The 15,124-nt window shown below is 38.4% G+C and overlaps 1 protein-coding gene across 7 annotated transcripts in view; it reads right to left on the bottom strand.

The window, feature by feature from the left end:
• Positions 1 to 330: 330 nt before the first annotated feature.
• The window catches only part of TJP2 (tight junction protein 2), a 73,188-nt gene continuing 58,394 nt past the window's right edge, over positions 331 to 15,124 (bottom strand). For all 7 annotated transcript variants that reach the window (XM_075739237.1, XM_075739235.1, XM_075739238.1 and 4 more), the window contains 16 exons: positions 14,620 to 14,728; positions 14,366 to 14,505; positions 13,780 to 13,846; positions 11,630 to 11,780; positions 10,749 to 10,857; positions 9,853 to 10,063; positions 8,966 to 9,153; positions 7,774 to 7,869; positions 7,587 to 7,666; positions 6,283 to 6,493; positions 5,762 to 5,862; positions 5,172 to 5,384; positions 4,709 to 4,819; positions 3,403 to 3,741; positions 2,893 to 2,978; positions 331 to 1,251 (listed from right to left, as the gene is read on the bottom strand). In XM_075739237.1, coding sequence (XP_075595352.1) covers positions 1,083 to 1,251; positions 2,893 to 2,978; positions 3,403 to 3,741; positions 4,709 to 4,819; positions 5,172 to 5,384; positions 5,762 to 5,862; positions 6,283 to 6,493; positions 7,587 to 7,666; positions 7,774 to 7,869; positions 8,966 to 9,153; positions 9,853 to 10,063; positions 10,749 to 10,857; positions 11,630 to 11,780; positions 13,780 to 13,846; positions 14,366 to 14,505; positions 14,620 to 14,728 — 2,381 coding nt within the window. In that variant the 3' untranslated portion in view covers positions 331 to 1,082. The remainder of the gene's footprint in view (positions 1,252 to 2,892; positions 2,979 to 3,402; positions 3,742 to 4,708; positions 4,820 to 5,171; positions 5,385 to 5,761; positions 5,863 to 6,282; positions 6,494 to 7,586; positions 7,667 to 7,773; positions 7,870 to 8,965; positions 9,154 to 9,852; positions 10,064 to 10,748; positions 10,858 to 11,629; positions 11,781 to 13,779; positions 13,847 to 14,365; positions 14,506 to 14,619; positions 14,729 to 15,124) is intronic.

Here is a 15,124-nt window from a genome sequence, read left to right as displayed (position 1 = left end):
TTATCTATGACCCTTTCAAGAATTTTTATTCTACATAGCAGAATTAAGGATAAAGAGCAGGAACGGGGAGGCAGAAGTTAATACTCTAAAAGATAAGTTTCTTGCAGGAAGTCCATAGCTCCACGTCAGTTTTCTGTTAAATCACTACAAATTTTAAAACAATGTTCAGAATCCTGGGAAGCAATATCAACAGTGATGTTTCCCAGTTACGTCAATAGCAGGAGATGAGACCCTGAACTGAACAGTGTACTCCTGTAAGTATACTCATGAATATCAGGGACTCCAGAAGACTAATACCATTCAAAGGAAAAATAAGATAGATGCGCAAGGTTTGTCTAGAATATATCCTTTACTATTTGCAGTCTGTGTAAATTTTAGTACATGATTGAATTTCTGTATCACTTTCTCTGTTTAAACACATCCTGGTCTTTTCCAACAACCCATTCAATTGCACCTTTATTATGTACAGTCAGTATTTATGAAATATTGCATATGCGTCTATGAACATAGAAAAATAACATGCAAGGTAAATTGTTACCATGAAACCGATAAAAAGAAAAAGATAGGTAAAACAGTCAATCCCCTTTTAGTGTGTTATGGCTTTGCACCAAGTATCGTATGTCAAAACAAACCATTTAAGATGCTTCTTGTTAAAGGCACTTACTGTTCTTCAAATACACTTTCAAATTTAATTCTATTGCATTCAGAAGTGTATCTCTGGGATCATACTTTCATAACACAGCAGAACAGTCCAAAAAGGCAGCATTAATAAAAGGGAAAAAAGGGCTTTTATGTTAAAATATTAAAATACCAAGAATTAACATAAACTTTCAGGATTTGGTCCTTATAAAACAGGCAACATCATTCAGGCAATAGTGATTTCTTTTCTTAGATGCTAACAGAGTAATATCCCCAAAAATGAACTCTTCCAGTTCCAGCGTATAGATATGTCTAGGTTGAGTAGCGTACCCTCTAACACCACCCCCAGTAAAAATATAGCTTTTCAGGACTAACTACTGCTCCGCTTTGGCTGTGAAGGAAGAAACCTCAAAAGAGCATTATACGTGCACATACTAGCAAGCCTACAACTCTGTGTCTCTGTATCTCGATGGCTGTCCATAATACCCCTTCTTGGAATGGTCTGATAGCTGCCGACGGTACTCCTCCTCCTCTTCTGCATCACTGCCGTAACTGCCACGGTTGTCTAGGTATGGCCTAATAGGAGGTTTCTGGGGTTCTGGAGGTCTGGAGCTAACACAGCGAGACAGGGAAAGAGAGAGATAATACTTACTTCCATTCTGAAAAGCTGAAAAATATTTATACTTAATATTGGCTTTATGGCCATGTACAACCTAGAAAGGCACACCCCTTCTGGCCCACGAACAGTTGCAAGGCCATGGTAAGCCTATCTGGAGAGCCATCTTATTTCCATCAAGCTGATGTTCAGATTTTATCTATTCAACCTACCTGAAAGAATGCCAAATTTAAAATTATTAAACCCCTCTGCACACACATACACATCAAGAGCTTTACAGCACTTTACTCCCTGAGCAGAGAGGTTTTCAGCCATTGCTGCTACCCCAACTGACATTTTCCTCAATTATTTTTGCACTAGATTCTTTCCATGCCTCCTGCTTCTTTTACATCCCCACTTTCCTGTCTAAAAGTCTGAAGGCTTCTTATGTGACATTTCTTAAATTGATAGCCTTCTCTCCTCACTTACGTATCTCACTAGAGCTCTTATCCTTAAAAGTGGGCAGAAATAATACACACATTTGCTTTTTATACATTGTGGTGCTACCCATTTACTGTGACACTAGGCAGATATATAAAGTCTGCCAAGAAAGGGCATTTCTTCAGTTTCAAAAGCCATGATTTTTGCAATCCCACACTGTATAAAAAAACCAGATGTTATCCTCCTTCCATATTGCTCAAGTGCTTAAACACTCCCTCTAGGCCAATCACTAACATTCCTGTAAAAGGGCAACAGCACTGATTTGTGTGTGTAAGCAAACACTCTGCATTTGTGATTGAAGATTACTTTTCACTACTTCTAAAAAGCTTCCAAGGCTATACAAAAAAAGTATGCTTCTGAGCCCAAGAAAACCTGAAAATAAACACTTCATGTTTTCCAGTTTTGCATTTTAGATTATATACTATGACATCAAAGGAATTGATTCACTAGAAAAATAAGTCCCATTTCTATTGGCTATTACTAAGATGGAAGAAAAACTTAGAAGTCCTGCAGAGCAGAAAACAAAATCCATCATACAGTGTGTTAGCTCTTGCATAGGTGACTGCTTAAGTCGTAAAAACGTGCAGTGTGTAGGGTACGATGACACAATGGTCAATCAGTGCAGAACTCACTGAATTTTAACGAAAGACTATTACTTTCATCATGAAACTTGATGGGTAACCTTACACAAGTTTCATCCTCAGTTTCCATACCCACACAATACATCTGTAACGGAATAAACATTTAAGTAATTAAGTGTTATTAAGTAATTAAAACAGCAATTATTTGTTAGGATAGACTAACAGTCATCAAGTACCTAGCACAGGAAGAATGGACATCAGAGAATGCAGAAAAGCTTCTGAGTAATAATGACTGGGCCAAAAAAATGGCTCTGCAAATATTTCAGCAAAAGAACATAGTGTTTCTTCCTAGGTAACTCAAATACTATGAATGAAGTAAAAGAAAAAAATATCCTGAAAACCAAGAAGAGTTCGCTGAAATTTCCCCCCACCTTTACAGTAATCTTTGAGGCACAACAACAAAGTGATATACCAAGGCAGGATTATTTGTATGAATAAAAACTGGCAAGATCAGTTTCCCTGCTGCTGGTGAAGTAAACAATCAAGACAGAATGCTTTAAACTGGATACACCTTACCTCATAGGCTGGGGCCAGTTCTGTTCTGACTTCTGTGTTTTGACAGGGACAGCATAAATATCTGGGTGCTTCTGGGCTATTTCAAGCTTTAAAAGAAAGTAGGAGAAAATAACTGTTTTTTTTAAGTCTATACATTAGGGATCCTAGACTGTAGATCTAGCAGGTCACAGCTGCATCTGAAATAATTAAAGTACAAATTGATAACTGAACTTGTTCATATTCCTACAATTATATAATCTTTTGCTAGAGTAGCAATTCAAAGTGCATGTGAAAACAATGGCTTGCCAAAAGCGACAGGATTATTAGAAGTCAACTTTCTATAGAGTATGAAGCCTTAAAATATGTCCTCCTTTTACATCCAAATCCACACAATGGTATGTCTGTATGTGTGGTTTCCCAAACTTCTCCCTCCAGAAGCAATACAATGCAAGGACATGATTTTCATTTTCAGGATGCAGGCTGTTCTATATGCTGGAAAGCACAGCAGGGGGAAATTACATCTCTTCATACCCTGGCATTCTGGGCCTCCTGTAGCTCTTGCATTCTTTGTATCCTTGCCTTATGATCCATCTCTTCAAATATTTTTACTTTCCTCAGTACAGATTTTGGAGTATTTTCTTGTTCGCTTCCTTCCTCTTCCAACTTTGTCTCCTCTTCCTCATCTGCAGGTGGGACTGCTGGCTGAGAGTTTCTCAGGATGGGACGCCCAAAGGCAGGTTTCACAGAAACAGGTGGTGGTGGTGCTTTAGCTGATACAGTTGAAGTCTCACTGCTGACAGCAATGTTACTTGATTTGGAGTCATAGTTCTTGGGGAAGTCATATAGTTCCTCTTTGTTTTGTAACTTTCCCTATCAATATAAAACATGCAAACAAAGCTTACATCAGCAACTTCATGATTTTCATTTCAAATGAAGGCTTTAATCTGAAATTAATCATTTTGCCTATGTATTTAACAGTGTCAGTCTTCATCCGAAGTAACACGTGAAAGGTGTTTGAGCTGCTGCAACATTCTGGCCATACAATCATACACTACACATCAACCTATAGAAGACTAGCACATTTAGACTTGTTTGTCCCATTTGTTAAGGATTACCAGAACTACAATGAGTGTTAGGGGATGGCACAGAGAAAACTGACCCCCCCAAATGATTTGTCAGCACTATCTGATGTAGAATATTGCTACCAGGAGTTTAGAAGTGCACAGGAGTCAAGTCTATTTTCTATTCCATCTTTATTTTTGTTACATGTCCTACTCTGCCCCATCTCCATTGTCAAGGCACACCTGAATATATTTTGAATACGTGCAGTATGTGAGGGCACCCATCCTCATAAAGAAAGGACTTTGGGGTAAGAGGAAATCAGGAATTGCTAAAATACGATATTTGGACACCAAATATCGTATTTTTTTCCCCTGCATCATTCTTGAGCAAGGTTTGAATAAACAGTTAACATCAATTTCTAGTGATGGAGACTGATTTCAGAGGTGGTAGATTCTGGTTTTGTGCTTTGCAATAACAGCCATCAGATACGCTTTTCCTGATGATTAGCCTACATTAAAAAGTGCCTTTCAATTTGTTAGCAGACACAAAAAGGAGTCTACTTTCTTATTCCATATAGAGATCACACATATTTGAAGAGAACTGTTATCCTTTTAAGTTTCTCTCTGCTTGACCCTGCAACACCTTCAGTCATTCCTTCTCTCACGTAGAATGTTTTCTAGTCTCTGAGCATTCCTATGGCTCTTCCTAATGTGCCACCCTGGAGAGTTCTCCAGAAAGAGGAACTTTGTATTCTGATTTGTTTCTACAAGTTTACCTTGGGTGGTTCAGGCTTGAATGCTGGAGGTGGACTTGGTTCTCTGAGAATCTCCCTGCTACCAGCTTTTCTCAAATGAGCCCTTGGTTCTGGACTAAATTTTTTTAAACTCTATGAAGAAAACAAGAGAAAATCACTGCAGTATCCAGTAATACAATAATTTTTTCTCTCTCAAGTTTACTATTTTGGGAACAGTAACCAGGTGTCAAATGACTGTCAGCAACCTGTCCACCATCACTGCAGATATAAATTGCAAAGTTCAATGTGATGAGACACCATCAGGAAACCTACAGTTAGGCAAAAAAAGCAGAGCTATTATTATTTTTGCTCTACACAATGTAGCTCTAAAACACTATCAGAAGTAAGACAAAGCTGCAGTTTAAAAAACTCTCATTTTTAAGCCATACCTACAGGCTTTCAGGAAGTCCAAAGTACAGTGTTACTGAAAATCCAATCATCTCACCTCCTCATGATGCACAGGTTCAGAGGAGCGGCTAACAGATGAAATCTTTGGTTCGTCTGAGGGCTCATCAAGTTCATTGTCAGTGTAGGCACCTCCTTCTCCATCTGTATCCTCTAGGTCACTGATCAGCCGACTGTCACAACTCAAATAGTCAGCACCCATTGCAGTAAGGTAAGACATACGATCATCTGCATCATCTTCCATGCCGTCCATCTAGATAAACATCAGTAAGAATTAAGGAACAAAAATTAAATATATAAGAAGAGTCTAGTTAGGTCTCAACATCATGCCAAACAGTTCCTTAAGAATGACTTTGCAGAACTGAAAGAAACTCTAATGCAGAGTCATAAAGGAAAGTCTTGTAAAAGTTTATCCCTCCTCACCATTCTCCTCTAGCCACAACATTAGTGATGAAAGCTCCAAAGTATAACAGAAAGAACAATAGTAAGTAATTTTTTGTTACCAAGACATCCATCAACTAACTAGTTCTCTCACCTATGCAGCATTGACAAAATTTTGAACAATTTTTACTGGCAAGAGATATCTTGAGACATTCGTATAGCTTAGTACAGTATGGACTGACTGCTTACCTTTCCTTCTGATACCCATACTGCTTCTCCTTGCTGCTGCTGAATTGTGTCTTTCAGACTACCATACCAGCTATCGTTGGCTGAATTCAAATTGATGGTGGCTGAAAAAATTGAAAGAAAAAGTATAGATACACAGCAAATGCAATGTGATCCTTTATCCAGTCTTTGCTGTTTAACACTTTTTGTTTTAGTTACGTGAGAATGTTAAACTGCCATTTCATTTAGATCATTGACAGAAGCATGGTGTTTTATTTTGTTGTTTGTTCATTCCCTAAGCTTATTAAATCACTTATCTTTTAATGACAGTACATCAATTCACAATTTCTTCTGTATTAGAATTTGGCAGAATAAGGAACTTTGAAAAATGTCAAGGAAGGGATTGCTTATGACCACACCTTCACACCCTTTTAGTTCCAGCCTGCATGAGTTAATATGCAGAGTAGTAAGTGGATGTTTCAAGGCTCACACGCTCACATCCACTACTCTTTTGGTAAGCAGGTTAGACACACATTCTCTCTTACCTGTAAAGAGGTGGGAACAAGTTTTCTTCAGTTTGTTTGCTTGCTCATAAAGTTTTCTCGAGCTCTTGTTAGATGTGGAACATAGCCTTTGTCTCATGGTTTTCACACCCTGCTTACTGTCTGGGTTAAAGAAGACCACAATTGGAAACCACTGGGTATAATTTAGCAGGTCCACTGCTTTAGGAGTCACATCCAACAGAGCATGTTTATCCTGTTAACAAGAAAGCCCAGTCAGTGTGCTGCTTGTGGAGAACAAGAGGAGGTGGTTGGAACGTGGTATCCTAGGAAAACCAGGATGTGTTTCTCCAAATAAGACCAGAACTTGTTGGATTTTTTCCCCCACAGTTATAGCACATTCAGAAGCCACAGCAGGCAGCCTTTTTCTTTCAGCTCCATTTTTCTGAACAGCTTTTGCCTGAATGTCCACATTCTTTTGTTAACTAACTCACACATTAAGTAAAATGCACTTATTCCTCCCCCCCCCCCCCCTTTTTTTTTAAATAGCTAGTGAAAGTTAACTAGCTTTTTTCCTCTACCCACCCCTACCACAGCTTCCAATACCACAACTATTCTGGGTGCTATCTGTGAGCTTTTATCTACACTCACTAGCTGAGACAAATCTCACTTTTTTCACTTAATATATTCCTTCTTAGCTACTCTTAGTGCAAAGATGAATGGGATTTTCAAACATGTGCTTCAGTGGGGCCTAAGCTCTGAACAGACTTGTCTGTGACATTCTAACCTATCTGGGATCATTTTTATCAGGCTCAGGGCAATAAGCTGCTGAGTACATTCTTTTTACCTAAGTTTTTTAGGCTTCTTCATTACCACCTATTTACTTGATCTCTAAACATATTATAGAAAGAATCAATGCAGTCTCAGTAGATGCCACTTAGCTATCATAGTCACTTCTTGTTTAGTTCAATAGTGGTAACTCTGAAGCAATCTAAAACATTAAGTTTCTGATACAGTAAGAGCACACAGAGCACTGCATGACAGTAAAGCCTCCACAGCAAATTCAGCAAGCACACAGTAAAACACAGATGCCCCTCTGTTCAAATTTGGAATGGATTAAGGAAGGAGAATTTAATTTCTAATATCATGTCCACCCTTCCACTTGGAGGACAGCTATCAAAATCATAAAAATTGTTGTTGAACAACTTCAAAACAGGCCCATCATTAGACCAAGTTTACTTATTGCAGAAATAGATGCAGTGAAGATTTGAGGACTCTGCAAGTTTTAGAAGCAAACAAATCAAACAACATACCTTTGAGTGTAAGCAATTCTGAGAGAGATACTCTACCTGCTCAATGATTTGCCTCACAGTGTTCAAGCGCACTACTCCAGTTGACTTCTCTGAACCTGCATCTCTAGGTTCTGTCTCTGCAAAGACAACATTTTAGCTTATCTGGAGTGGCTGGGCAGCTGTGATTATTAAGTTATCCACTCTCCCAGTTAAGGATGATAAAGAAGTTAGGAGGATAACTTACTTGCTGTCTGATACAGGTGAGGCAAATCATTTGACAACTTCTCCATAGCGACATCTGCAATCGGGCCAAATATCACCACAGGTCTCTTAAAACCAGCTGAAAGAAAAATATTTGGAAAAAAGGTAAGTCTGATAAAGGCTTATTTGGTTTATATGTAACTGAAGTGACATAGACAAGATCCTCAATTACTATGCCATGTTATGAATAAATTGAAGATATTAAAATATATATTTTAAAAATTTTATTTCTCAAAAATTTGTGCAACAGCGTAACTCATACAGAAATCTATTTTATCAGCTGAGACAGCAAAAGAGATTGTTTAAATTTAACAACTTCCCTATTCCTTCTAATGAAGATGTATTAAGAGTATTCTACATTCTGTAAACGTACAGCAGATCTTCAGTAATCTTTCCATCCAGCAAAATAGCATGGACCTTGATTCAATGAGTTTTGTGTGAATAAAGATACAAATGCTAAACCAGCTGCAGGGCAGCTTGAAGAAGCAAAGAAATGCAGAATTCTATTATGCTTATGTCAAAACAAGTGCAAACACAGTCCTCATGAGTTAATGGGGGAATGCCATTCTATTGCTCAGTCTTCATCTTGACATCTGGGAGCTCCTTTAAAGTACTTTTTACTATTTGTTTTGTTCCACAATACTGTCATGTGTGAATACCCAGAAAATTACCTTGACTTGCTCATCATCACTAGTAATATAACTAGTTTAGAGCCACGGAGATGGACCACATCAACCTTGATTACATTTGGGCAATCTGTTGAAAATACTTGGGTTTTACTTGCTCTCAAACTAATGTTAAAGTGGTATTTAAAAGCAACCTAAAGATTGTGATTGATCTCGGGCATATGGATTGTACTTTTAGAGCTAGCCATGGGGAAGCTGAGGAAACAAGAAAGCCCTGTTTGTTTCTTCCTTTTTTCACTTTAAACCTTGAAATTGGCATGTGTAATTTGGAGGCAAAGGAGAGCAGTTTAAAAACATAAAAAGCTTTTTTTCTCTGAGTAGCTAATAGCAACCAGAAATTTGCACTCTGAGAAAAATATCATCACTTCCTGTTGCTCAAATTTAGCATTGAACCCAAGTTGGTCAAAGTCCTTACTTAGTTGACCAAACATTAGGATGGTAAACCAGTCAGCAATAAATGGGCAGCTGGCTCACAGCAGTCTCACTTACCCTCACGCAACTGAACTCGCTCATAAGCTGGGAATTTTGTGCTCACAGATACAATAGCTGTCAGATCTTCACGACTCTTCCTCAGATTCTTCTTTACTCCAGATCGCTGGCCACGTGTTCTCCAGAAGTCTGCCCTATCACTTGAGCCATCTTTTTGGGCATTTTGAACACTGGCCATCTGCTCAGCTCTGACAAAAAAGCACATAGTTCATTTGTACAAAACTAGTCAAAGAGGGCAAAGGGGCTTTCACTGAAGAACAATGGATTTTGAATTTGCAACAGGTAATTTGCCAGTTAGACAGCCATTCGTGGAGGAAAGAATAGACAAGTCCAGGTTCTTTTGTTTTGGAGCAAACACAGTGTCAGAATGATGCTCCAACTCACCACAGCTACAAGATTGCTGGGCAGGAATGAGTCCTCAGGTCTTAAACTGATAACTTACACAAGCATAAATAAAAGACTGCAACTGCAAAGAGGTGGTGAGAGTGCAACTCAGAACTGAAGGCCTAAGAAGTTACTGTCTCTACTCTCTTCTCCACTAGGCCTTATAAGGCTAAAAAACAAGCAAAAATAGGACCCTCCACCCATTTTCTAGAAGAGGAACTGAAGCAGCTAGTGGTCAAAGCTTCGCTGATTGCTGAGACAGGAGTTCTAGGTCTGTGTTGCAAATACCTGATCTAGTATGTAAGTAACACCATCCATAATGCTGTGGTTCTAAAATCTACAGTTTTACAGTCATGGTTGTTGTGAAAGTAAAGACAAAACAATTTATTCATTGGGGGGGGTGTGTTTGTAGAATGAAGAAAGGTATCACACGGGAAGCAAAAATCATTTAGAAAAAAAATCTTGTTTCTAATAACAGGTAGGAAGACAGGATGCCACCTTACCTGCTCTTATTTGGAATGAGGCCCTTTTCCAGTTCATTTCCAATTCTCACGGCCAGCCAGCTTCCCAGTTTGCCATCATACAGTGTATCAACTACTCTAAATATCTCCCCTCTGGTGAATGCTAAGCTCTGTGGTGACTCTTTTTCACACTCAAAGTGGCTCCTGATGAAGAATGAATCTCCTCTGCCACAGGCCATGATGTCTCTGTAGACTAAAACAGGAACTCCCCTTTAGTTTATATTCTTTTACACTTGAAAGAAAGATTAAGCTGTCATTCTAGAGAATAGTTTTGAAATTCTTTCCTTCCACTGAAAATGATGCAAAAAAACAGCTTTCACATCCATTGCCCTACACACACACTGTCAAGAGTGTTCTGTACTTCTACACATGCAGTCCCCTTAAAGCTCTGAGGGAAGGAACTACTTGCACCTTCCCAAAGCTAAAGGCAGCTATGGTACTTCAATATTACAGCAGGCTGTGTCTCCAACAGGAAAGCAAGAGGCTTTGTTTGCTCCTCAACTGTTCATCAATAAAACTGTCCATTTGCTGCTATCTGACTGAACGCCTTATGAATGCCAAGGCACACCAGAAAAGGAATGCTAACAGTAGACTTTGGGCCAGGAACAAGCAGTGTTCCATTACCACGCTTCAGGTTTAAAAAGAGATGCTATTTGCTAGTAATGAAAGAGATGGAGAAGTGCTCCAAAAAACACATCACAAATGCACATCTGTATGACTCTTTTGGTATGTAATAGTATAATCTTCTAAATTTCTGGAAAGGAGGGTAACTAAAATGCTGTGAAGAATAAGCACAAGAGAGAGTATTTGTGGTTTTACTGACAAAACAGAGCTTAAAAACTTCATGGATATACACACACTTTGTTCAAAGAACCTACCTTCATATTTGCTTTGAGCCAGAATTGTCACTGTTTCACCTTTGGGAATTTCTAAGAGATACAAAACAGCATCTTCCCGAACAATGCCTCTGAAGTCTTGAGTGTTTACCTATGTACCAAAAAAAACCAAACCAAAACAAAAAAAAACCCCCCAAAACCCCAACACTTGAAAAATCAACAATAAAAGGAATAACCAGAGATTTTTTTTGTTCAATATTCTCTTCCCTTATTAAACTTTTTTTTTAAAGTCAACTTGGCTGTCTGTTGCCGTAAGGAATATTTTATTTAAGCATTAACAGTAATCTTTCTGAAATAACAAGCTCCTGGATGTACACAGTTAGATTGTTTCTTCTACTTTAACAGGCTCCAAAAGACCTTGAAAATCAAGGCTATCACAAGAGAGAAGAGGCAGAAGAGAAAATTACATTAGCCTCCTATCTGAACTTTCAGGAAAAAAAAGAATATAAGAGGGCAAAATGGCATAGATTATATAATTCAGAAACTGGAAACATCACTCACTGTTACCCAAGGAAATTAGAGAAAGATGAAAGGAAAAAAAAAATTTTTTCCAATTTTTTTCCCCCTCCAAGACTAAGAATAAGCATTGTACAGAAAATTTACTTTCCTATCTTGGGGTATTTTTCTTGATTAATATTTCTCCTACCTACCCCTTACACAGAATCTTAAAAAAACCTAAAGCTCGATATACAATTCTCCTTCAAAACCTCATTTCAGTAAGATGCCTCCACCACACATACACACTTCCAAACCAATAACTCAAGATCCTATGATTCCTAAGATCATAATTTCTTCCTACTAAGAAGCAATCAAAAAAATAAAAAAGTGATTTCAATTTCTGGGACACATAGTTACACTCATACCTTAAGAATCTGATCGCCTTCCTGCAGTCCCTCCTGATCAGCTGAGGTGCCTTCTTGAATTCCAGCAATAAAAATGCCTACATCATTTCCACCAGCCAGCCGTAGACCCACGCTGTCCCCTTTCTTGAATCTCACCATTTTCGTATTAGGACTACAACATTTACAGGCAGAAAAAGGAAGTAAGGCTAGGTTGTGAGGAGAAAAAATTTGCAACCCTTTCAACAAAATCGTATTAATAATATTCTTAGCCCCTTTCTATAGGCTATATTTGCCCAGGTAACTCTTGAGTGAGGGAAGAAAGCAAAGAGCTTGTGTTTTTCAGAATGGAAACTGAACTAGGAAGAGTGACTAAGTGGCATACACAGACTTGACAGAGCAGGAAAACAACTCTATGTCTTGAAGTCTCAAAATAGTTCTCTACCTAGTAGATCCTCTCTCAGGTGAGCAGCTAGGTTTTTTGTGAAAACAGCCTGAGTTACAAGTAATCATACTCATTGTTTTTTCCTCTATATGCTTAAGAACTGTCATATTAATTAAATTGATACCTATTTTCTTTGCAGTGTAACATATTTGTTAGACAGAAGTCTTCAAGTTTTTTGTAATAAGAAATATTTCCAAGTATAATCTACTGGTAAGTTAACAATCAGTCCTTTTATATTGCAGTGGGAGAGGCTATTGGTCTAGGTTCAGCTTTTTTACTGTCAGAAAAGCTCTATGCCTGAGTGACCTTCCAACACAGAGGACAGTACTTATCTGTTAGCCTTTCTCAGTAATACCCTAAGCCTGTATTATAAATTCCCCTTCACCAAAATAATCACTTGATTAATTTCACATCAATGACAACATATACAGGGTCAAACCCAGAAAAGAACTGAGAAGAGAATCCATTTGAGAAATACTTGAGCTACAAAGTATCTTCAAAACCTTATCTTTAGGCTTCTCCCTACAATCTCAGTGCTCCTCTCCCTTCAAATTCTGTATTTGGAAATCTCAAAAGAAAACATGCAAGTTGATTTCCTATTAATAAAGTTTGCAACTTTTAGTATCTTAATTGTTAAACAATCAACATTACCAGGTTCCATTTGGCCACTTATAAAAATCATCAAAAAAACTCCCACAACAATAAAACTTTGGAAGCAATATTGTGTTAATTTCTAAGCTGAGACTAGAACTGCAATGTGAACTGCACAGGCTTGGGTTTGAAGAAAAGACACAAATTGCTGCACAGAAGTCTCCAGCTTGTACAGAAACACAGGTATGTTTGGCCTTGTCTTGCAACAAATTAAATAGAGGACATTCTCTTTGTATCTTAATGTTGCGGGGAAGGGGAGGGTTTGTCTTTTGTGTATATATAAAATAACAGAAGAGGTGCAAAATACATTTCTATAGAATTGCACAGGTTAGAATGGTCCTCTGCTCAAAGCAAGTTGTTCAGGACCTTCACTAGTTATGTTTTTGAGTATCTCTGGTGGTGGAGATACCACAACCTACACGGGAAAGCTGTTCCAGTGATTAACCACCCTCATAATAAAAAATTTTCTTCTTTATATGAAAGTCAGAATTTCCTGTGTTCCAGCTTGTGTCCCTTGCTCTTTGTCCTACCACTGTACCCCTCTGAGAAGAGTGTGGCTCTATTTTTTCTACGCCTACTACCCATTAGGTTGTTGCAGACAGCAGTAAGATGTCCCTTCAGTCCTCACCACGCTTAACAAACCCAGTTTTCTTGGTCTTTTCTCATATGTCGTATGCTGCAGCCACTGAGTCCCTAGAATGGCTCCAGTGTGACAATGTCTGTCTTGTCCTGGGGAGCCCCAAAATGGGCATAGTACTCCAAATTCTATCTCAAAGTGCCAAATAGAGCAGAATAAAAGTATAAAAATATACCGTTGTATATGTTCCTATGCAAGCCCAGAAGCACAGGAGGTATTCCAGGTAGAAGGCAAGTCTATAGCTTCCAGGCAGATGCTTCTAAAACTACGTTTAACTCAAATACAGTCAATTAGAAGCCACGTCATCTCTTCTTGGCATTAAGCTACAAAGGGAGTATCACTCCAAATGGGCGAAAACCTCAAAACCCATGCAACCAAGAACCAGGTAAAGGTCACTGGAAGAACACTGAGTGCAAAAGAACCCAGCAAGTGCCGCCTTACCCATATATTGCTTCATCTTCAGGGCTGGGTTTAAGAATCGTTCTTGTAACCGCTTTTGGTTGAGACACTATATGTAAAAAAGCCAATAAAAGTTACTAAGATATTAAAGAAGTTATAAATGGAGGCAATTTTTAGCTATAAGATAGCAATGAAACCCCTCCATGCCAAAGATTAATACAGATTTAAATGTCAAGCATCTCTCTGACTAGAATTGATGTGCTTCCCCCCCTGCCCCTTTTTTTGGTAATTCTTGAAAAAAAACCAAAAAGGTTGAGGGAGGGATACACAATTCTTGCAGGCACGCCAGATCATACTTCAGGAACAGCTTCATTTGGCTGCTTAGGGCAACAGGCTACAGTAGATGCTCTAGGAGAGTATTTGTTTTTTGAGGTGGTAATTCTAATGAGCAACTTCAAATAATCTCAGGTGTTCCTTCTCTCTCTGCACCACAAAGCAAAGACAGATCTCAGGATGTGTGTCAGGATGGGGTTGACATGAAGAGTATATTAGATAGGTCAACATGACTGGGAGAGTAGACATTCTGTGGCCAGGGAGAAAAAAACCCCAAAAACTTCAAAACTCTGACCTGCTGAGTCATCTTGGTAATTCACTTCTTTGTTTGTGTCTACAACTGTAACAGCAGGAGTAGCAATGTCACCACTTGATTTGAATGGTGTAGGTGTTGCTCCCATCCTGGACATCCTACTAGATGGATCATCTTTTGCACTGAAAGAAAGAAAAAGAAAAAAAAGTGTGGTGAAATCAGATAAGAATACCACGTATTTTAAGTATTTCTTTGACAAGCATTAGAAAAATAGACTAGAAAAGACCATTTCTTACTTTGGTTTCTCTTTCAGCTTTTCATTGGATGAATGTGAATCTAGATCAGAATGATGTAATCTGTCATCTTGAGGGGAGAATGATCTGTTTGACTCTATTTCAGAAATGTCTGCAAAGAGAGCAGCAAATCAAGAAATCCAACATTTAAATTATCTGCACATCTGATCACCATATTTATTTACAAAGCTTTCACAGATAAAATATGCTGAACCCTTAAGCCTAATCCTGTTCCAAGTTGGATTGACTTGGATTCAAAAAGTGCTGTATACTTTTTAGTGCTTCCACCCCCCACCCTCCAAAAATATTTCAGGAAGGTTTCACACAACCTTTAGGAACCACACTCGCATCACACAACTACTTTGAGCATACCATAGACTTATTAACTAGTGTTAGCAGCCTTTTATTTGAGGTCAAACAGAAGACCACCTTCACATTGTCCTCACATCACTGCTTTTCAGTGACAAAAGAAATAGAGTAGCCCTCAGACTTGAACCATATCTTCACA

The sequence above is a fragment of the Balearica regulorum genome, chromosome Z (genome assembly GCF_011004875.1).
Source record: "Balearica regulorum gibbericeps isolate bBalReg1 chromosome Z, bBalReg1.pri, whole genome shotgun sequence".
Classification (NCBI taxonomy): Eukaryota; Metazoa; Chordata; class Aves; order Gruiformes; family Gruidae; genus Balearica; species Balearica regulorum.
Note: the sequence above shows the minus strand (reverse complement) of the source record. Positions and strands in the feature narration are given on the sequence as shown.